This window comes from Lepisma saccharinum, chromosome 3, assembly GCF_977018435.1.
Source record: "Lepisma saccharinum chromosome 3, izLepSacc3.1, whole genome shotgun sequence".
NCBI lineage: Eukaryota > Metazoa > Arthropoda > Insecta > Zygentoma > Lepismatidae > Lepisma > Lepisma saccharinum.
The window spans coordinates 139,374,176-139,382,553 of record NC_139231.1 but is presented as its reverse complement, the minus strand read 5'-3'; the positions used below and the strand labels follow the sequence as shown (position 1 = coordinate 139,382,553).

General features: G+C 39.5%; 1 protein-coding gene across 1 annotated transcript in view; it reads right to left on the bottom strand.

Moving 5' to 3' along the window:
• Positions 1–6,589: 6,589 nt before the first annotated feature.
• Positions 6,590–8,378, bottom strand: part of LOC145985461 (glutathione S-transferase 1-like) — a 36,938-nt gene continuing 35,149 nt past the window's right edge. Inside the window, exon 6 of the mRNA XM_083119531.1 lies at positions 6,590–7,220. Coding sequence (XP_082975657.1) covers positions 7,092–7,220 — 129 coding nt within the window. The 3' untranslated portion in view covers positions 6,590–7,091. The remainder of the gene's footprint in view (positions 7,221–8,378) is intronic.

Here is an 8,378-nt window from a genome sequence, read left to right as displayed (position 1 = left end):
TTTGTGAATCATTTTTTAAACAGAGATTTGAAAACACCATCAAAATTTGGAACTCACTCGCAACACAGAACTATTAAAATTATATTATTATATATGCATATATTCTAACTGAAGATAGAACAGGAGAGGGCAGGGGGCATGTACTGAGGTAAAGAGGACACCGAACTAGCAAAGCAAGATTGTAAAGAGTAAACATCGTGGGATACTGTGAAATGAAAGTATTGTCGCTATATTTAATTAATAATATACATTATCAGTTTGCAAAGAAATACTTCTAAAATTTTCTTGCTTGCTTCGCTCGCGATTTGGTCATTTATTTAAGAGCCATATTATATCTGTACTTATTACTACTGCTTCAGACAGGCAAGAGCGCACGCACCCATGCAATGCATTCTCACTGATATTTCATCGATGAATTGGGCACCCCCCCCCCCAAAAAAAAAGAAAATCTCTAAGTTACACCTACGACACGAACCATACAAATACAGTAAAACAATATTGCGCAAGTGTTCCTAATTTCTTTATAACTAGCTTAAGAATTTCATGAAATGATCCCTGGTAATAATATGCTCAAATTTTGTGTTTTTTCAATGTCATCTCTTGTGTTTTGTCTAACGATTGATTAAATCAAGTACTGAACATTATTGGAAAGCAATACTTGAAACGTTAGACTTAAATGTTAACATTATCACAAAAATCTATTTTCCATCTTTTCCAACATTTGACATATTTTTTCTTCTGAAATGTTATGTGAAGGGAATGCAGGAGGGGGAAACATCTATGAGCAAATTGATTTAGGGCGAACATTTTAAAAACTGTCCAAAATATGCACTTAACATCCCCAAACTTACACCCCCCAAAAGTTTCCAACACCCCCCCCCCAAGGGAAAAATCCTGGATAAACCCCTGGCGTCATGGCCTTGTAATCAGGGGGTGCCAGTTGCAACGTCCCCCCGGTTGTACACCAGTCGTTCCAAAGTTAGTCGGCTGCTACTTTTGTCGGGAACATGAGACGCTTTTATCACTCATCAGGGCTTGCTGGGTAGAAAAGAAAACACAACATTCTTTTCAAAGTTACAACGCAGTTTTATAATCGCTTATATTTCCTAATCACTTACCAATAAAAACACTAGAACATTCAGTACTAACGTGGGCAATTCACTCACATATAACGAAAGTTAAATGACATAATTAATTGTTTACTTTGAACTTATCGGCAAGAAGAAAACTCGAAAACCAAAATCTATACTTCAATTCTCTCCGTTTCCAAGTTCTTATTATTCTTCACCTTCAACTGTTTTTTAAACTCGGTCTGTCGTCAGGTGAGGAACATTCAGGTGGGTTCACTTCCTCGCCTAAGATGAGAAAGTGACGTCAACACGAACAGATTTTGACGTATTTATAAACATATATAAAAGTTCCAACTACAACTGTATCAGTCTAACTATAATTATCTGTGACAACTTGAACATTATTTGAAGTAACAAACATTTAAAAAATCTTAACTTCTTACATATATAAAATCTTAAACTCTCAGGTTCGTTACACAGTGGAGACACATAGTGGTAGAATACCACTTTATACTGTATGTCTATTCTCGATTAGTCTTTCTATGCACAAAGTGGATTTAAAACCAAACTCAAGCATCAAAAAAGAGTAGATGGGCACTCGAGTGTGTGTGTGTGAGAGTAATGCTGACGATAATGAGCAGAGCTAGGAATTTTAGGTGCTGCACCTTAAATTTTTTTGTGTGAATATGGGTAAAAAAGTGACTCATCCCCAAAATAAGCACGTATTGAACTCTACTCATGGTGTTTCGGTTGCACCTTTTTGCACCTTTTTCACAATCTCAGAACCTTTTTACTCCTTTTCACAATCTCAGAACCTTTTGCACCTTTTCGCCCTTTTTGCATCTTTATCATTTTTTTTAATACAACTCGCGCGCTGTTTAGCCTCACCCACATTCGAGGCACGGCTTCTTGGCACGCGATTCTTGTTTACCGCACAACAATGAATCGGCTTTCTTCAGTTCTTGGACGTTAATGCAGTAAGCGCGCGGACTTTAAACCGTGCCAACAATGACGCGTTACAATTGCTAGAAGTTGTGCTCTTTTTGTCCTATGCTGTATTGTTTAGGAAAGCTGTTTTGTTTTCGTTTCCTTCTCCCGTCTCAGCGAGCAAGGTAACTGCAGTCTGTGATCGACTGATCGATGCATCGGATTTGCTTGTTCACCATGCCAAAACGCCAAAACATAAAGTAAATTTTGGGAAACTGCAGGACATTGTTAAACAGTTTAGCGGTGACGGTATTCAGAGTGATGGATCTGTTCTGAGGTGTGATGTGTGTGATATTTCTATTGCTGTTGATGGCAAACCACAACGCACTCGGGTTGTGCAGCATCTACAAAGTGGGAAGCACGTCAGGAGTAAAGAACTACGAGATAGTAAAGATGGGAAGCGACAGCAATTCATTGGTGAGGCGCTTGCATCTTCGAGTTCCAGAAATACAAATGAATTTTTCAGTGAGACATCAAGGACATTTATAGCTTGTGGAATACCTTTTTCGAAACTTAACAATCCTGTCATGAAATCATATTTGCAAAAATATACTGTAAAGTCAGTTCCAGATGAGAGCACCTAAAGGAAATCTTACCTTCAACCTCTTTATGAAGCTAAAATCTCGCAGATCAGGCAAGTAGTAGCTTACCATCCTAGTGACCGCAGATGTAGCCTCACTTAGAAGAACATAGAAATTTTGAATGTAATCTATTCTAACAGTTTTCTAGATGACTAATTCTAAGCAAGTAAGAAGAAGCATGTTTTCCTTTATGTCGCTTTCTAATGTATCAGAGAATTTTCTTTTTTTTTAGTTATATTAAACGATTTAAAACCAGAGAATACTCTATGTGTTTATCCAGACAAGTTGAATCATATATGTATGCACTGCTCACAATAAATTTTACATCTGAAAATTAGCACCTATTTTAGCACCTTTTTTGTACAAAAATTGGCACCTTTTTTGCACCTTTATTGGCAAACCTAAAATTCCTGGCTCTGATAATGAGTACGGAACGGATTTCTAGGTCCATGCCTATTTTTTTTTCCTAGACGTATGCTTTTTAGATATCATTGCGTTTCATGTACACAGCTCCCCTCTATTGAAATTCTATAGAACCTAAAAATGCCTGAATGAACTGTACCTATAAACGCCTAAATGAACTATACCTGTAAATGCCTAAATGAACTATACCTGTAAATGCCTAAATGAACTATGCCTATAAATTCCTAAATGAACTATAAATGCCTAAAAGTCCTATTTTGTTTTGAAAAATGCCTTTTAAACCATTTGCTTAATTTTAAAAATAAGTTGTATTAAGAACAACCGTTAATTTCCACCACACAGATTTCAGACCTTTGAATCTTGAGACCATGAGAGATTCCAAGCTGCAAAAGAAGCAACGCAACAGCAAGGAGTGTCAACATCTGTGCAAATTTCCGCCATCTTCCAGCTTGCATCAGGCCCGTAGCCAGGCAGGAGCCAGGGGGGGGGGGGGCAGCCCTCCTGGCACTGAGGACAGCCCTCTTGATATTAGGTAAAACTATTTTGTGTAATTCGTTTGCAATGAAAAGTGAAAATGTAGACAGCAGATATTATTTTCCTCACAACTTTGATGAAGGATAAATTGAGGGAGCACGAACAACAGCTATTACATTCGTTCATCTTATTTGTAAGAAGTCTTAAGTAGCGGCAAGTATTTAGGAGATTTATCTTCTCTAGACTTCAGAAAGTTTCTTCACAGGGGAGCTTCTTTATCTGTACCTTCGTTGCCCCTGTTGCGACCTCCCATTTATACAGAAATCTGCGACTTTGATGTCATTATGCAAATTCCCTCCGCATATGCGTCAAAGGTTAACAGCTCTCAAGTTTTGGGAACGAAGGGGAGTTTTAATGTTTCGGACGGGGAGTGGAATGTATGGTAGGCCCCATGATTGAATATTGTCCATCTTTTCTTGTGTAATATAAATATCTGTATCATCAAACGTAGTATGGAATGTGTAGTAAGGGATGATTTCCTGAGCATCCAATTAACACTTCAAGTGATATTTGAAATGATGTAGAAAAATGTAGTATTTGTGTGATATTTCTAAACTTTATGTAACTTAATGCTCCCCTCCCTCCACACACATAATTTACCTTCATTTAACACTGTTAAACTTTTGAAAATGGACGTCATTTACAGAGCCTCCCTCGATAACCTGTGAGCCCCCCCCCCCCCCCATGAGATCAATTCTGGCTACGGGCGTGGCTTTCTTCAGGAAATTGGAAAAATGTGGAGCGAACTACTAGATGAAGCGTTCTCCGTTGTTAAACGCTGTACTTCCTAGGCAATTAAAGGGACCGTAGGTGTAGTATATTTTGGGACGTAATCCTTGCTACGAAATCATTCAGTTCTTAAAATAGGGCCGGCCGGCATTATTCCCCGCCTCCAACAGTGTAAGAGCGCGGGAAGATTCCAAGAATACCTCCGTGTGATTGGCTGTTTCAAGTGCCTACTGTGACGAGTAGGAAAATCAACCCTGCAAGTGATCAATCACGTCGCCTATTTCCCCCATTGACACAACAGTTAGATGAAAGGGGAGGATTTGCGCCGAAAACTACAACTGCCCTAGTATAGAGGCTGTTTATCAAGGAGGCAAGATCACTGCGAACTTGCTTGCAGTTTGAGTTTTATTTAGCACACATTATGCACGCGGTGGTTCAGTCGGTAACGCGTCTGACTACCATGTTCGATCCCCGGCCGGTTCAAATCCGGGAACTTTTATAACGTTGGAAGCGGCCCCGGCGCCCACCCAGCGTCGAATAACATGGGTACCTGGGGGAAACCCTGGGGGGGTAAAGGCGGTCAGGGGCGTGATGCTGATCACATCACCCCCACTCACGACCAGATCAAGAAAGTGTGGGGCGTTACCCCCACACCCCCTATACGCCTTCATGTCGTGGTGCTATGCACAGGGAAGCACTTTACCTTTTTTTTTTTTTTTTACATTATGCACAGATACACTAATCGGAACTTGAACTACAGTTTAAAGTGGGATCCGAACCACTATGTGCTTCCAACGGATATCGAACCTACGACCTCTTCGTTACAAAGCGACGACGTTACTACTAGGCCTCGGGGAGAACCAGACCTGCCTTGGAAGTCAGCAGCAGTTGCATTTATGAAGTTTACACCCATAACTTCCTGCGGCGTAGAGAGAAGGTTCTCCATGGACACATCTGGCTTGTAACGATCGCATTGAAAGTTGTCTGTTGTTCTATACAAGCGCCCACTCTTGGACGATTGGAAGAACTTCACCACGGAGAACATTGAAAAGCATATGGTAGTGCAGTGGCTCAAATTATGATAATATTTTTACATTGGAAAAACTGTATATTGTTTATAATCAAAGAATAGTATTCATTGCATCTAAAACCAGTTATTTCATAAAATTATTATTAATTTATTATAAGCACCTAAAAGTCCTAAAATGGAGTTTATAAAGTCCTAAATCCCTCTTTCCAACACCTAAAAATCCGTTCCCCAGTAATGAGTGATGCGAATGATCGTCATCTCGGGTAATTCGCTTATACATCAATATACGAGGGTCGTTCAAGTCAATCGGGGACTTTTTTTAAAAAAAAATAGAAGAACAAATTTCAAAGTGTGGTAACTGGATTTATTTTTCCACATAACCTCCTGCTACAGTTATACACTTATCCAAGCGTTTAACTAACGACTGGAATGCTTCGGCATAGAAAGATTTATCATTACGGCGGAACCATTGTAGGACAGCATTCTTCACTTCATCATCAGTGTTAAATTTTTTGCTCTAAGGAATTCCTTCAGGGGTCCAAACAGGTGAAAATCACTTGGCGCTAAGTCAGGACTATAGGGGGGTGTGGTAATATCTCCCAGCCGATTTCCTGGAATGTTTGGAATGTGCGTTGAGCGGTATGCTGTCGTGCATTGTCTTGCAAAAAGAGAACACCCTTTGTGATGAAACCCGGACGTTTCATCCATAAACTCTTATGCACATCACGCAGAACACTGGAGTAATACTCAATGTTGATAGTATAGTATTGATACTTGCAATTTCACGATAGGTTATGCGACGATTGTCCAGGATCAGCTGCTCCACGCGCTGAATGTTCCCAGGAATGACTGGCGTGGGCTGTGATCCACCACGACCGGGATCGTCAGTAATAAAGATACGGCCATCTTTGAAGCGCTTACACCATTCAAATGTCTTACTGCGACAGAGTGTCTCATCACCGTACTGAGCCTGAAGTCTTCTGTAAATTTCAGCAGGTTTTCTGTCCTCGTTCACTAAAAAACTTCATCACAACACGCTGTTCCATGTAGACGTCCACACTGTTGTCCGCCATCTTGAATAACGGTCTATGCAGAAGCGCGGGAAATAAGCGCCTCCTACCAGTAACAGCACACAGTTGCCAGTTCCTATTGTATACAAAACCTACAGCCTAGGCGTCTATTTAAACCTGGAAAAAAAATAAGTCCCTGATTGACTTGAACGCCCCTCGTAATAATAAAAGCAGTTGCATGCTAGAAATGCAATCGTCGGTTGCCTTTCATTTCCAAGGTATTGTCAAAACTGTGGCTGTCGAGTTTCCTTTCAATGTATGAAAAGGTCAGGAGCAGAAGAATACGCAAAGGTGACATTATTGAAACGTAGATGTATATTTTGAATTGTCCTCGAAGATGACAGAAAAGTCGATTTCTTCATGCTAATGCTTTCATTACTAGCTACATATAACACATTACAAGACACACATTTGAAACAGATCATCTTGCTGACCTATCACGTAATCCATGGCTGTTCTTGTATCTTCTTTGCATGGAACTAGATGTCCAGATTCGTTTTAAATCTATTACTAATACACAGTGGCGGCGATTGGTTCCAAAATCGGGGGGGCAAAGACAGTATATTTCCCTTTGTATATAAGGTTTAGCATAGTGCGGGGGTAAAAGTGGCGAAAATTTTCGGGGGGGGGGGCAATTGCCCCCCTAATCGCCGCCACTGGTAACGCACTAATTGAACATAGAAGCTATGATGTCGAGCCCCTTCTGGTTGATTTCCTGGTATCCAGCCATCGACGACTTACATCTTTCAAACCAGGCGCTGAGGTTAGGATACTCGGACACATCAATCCCTGCAATCTGCAATTACAAAAAGAAGTTACAACTATTATATAAAAAACAAAAAGTTTGGGTTTATAATGATGAGGTTTGTCAGTTGCACCTTGTTAAACCCTCTCACTGCTCATATTGAAGTTCCAAAGTACATACAAGTGAAATATACTGGAGAGGATGAACGAAAGCAGGAAATAGAAGAAGGAAGAATGTAGATTTTCCTTCAGAAGAAGGAAGAAGTATTACAGGAAATTAAAGAACGAGCTAAGAAGAGAAAGTGGTAAAGCAAAGAAATGTGTTGAAATTGAATAAGTGGAGAAAAGGGGAAGGCATTTGATGTCTCGTGAAGCAAACTGCTTGGACTTTGCCGTTTTCAGTAGAACTCTTCACCCAATTCATCTCATCAGCAGATTTTCATCAAGCTAAGCCCTCGCATCGTGGGAAAGTGTTCCATCTTACTGATAATACGTATAACGCCTCTTCATCACCAAACTTCTTTCAGTTGCAGAGCATGATTGATTCAAGCGATGTGCTTCGTGCGAATGCTCAATGCACTGAACTCTGTATCTTGACATTTTAAATCTGTTTCAAACTTATCCCCAATTTGAGTAAAGGGAGTCACGTTGGTGGCTACTTCCAATATTGTCTTTGTGTCTGACATATTCAGTAAAGTTTTTTAGGACAAATTTCATTTCTTAAAAATTTAGACCTGATTCTGATTACTATAAATCAGTTGCATCTCAAAAGAATGAATGTTTAACCAGTTACAGGGCTCAACCCATAAAGTTATAAAGATGTTGTCTAATGAGAACATACATTTGCGTCCTACATCTTGAGATCGACGCAGGATTTTTTTGAAGGGGCAAGCCCGAAACCGTGGTGAAATATATGCCAATTATTAAATAAATAATTTATATCATTAATTAATTAATGAATTAATATTTATATATTCATAAACATATATAAACAAATTAATTTGCTACATTTATAAACTAGGAAAATTGTAATTAATGTGTCCCGGGTTCGATACCCGGTGGAGGCACATAGTGGTTCGGATTCCACTTTAAACTGCAGGTCCAGTGTCGATTAGCCTTACAGTGCATAAAGTGGACTTAAAACACCAAATTAATCAATCAATAATCAATAAATAAACTAGGAAATTAATTCCTTAACGACTGGTTCAAA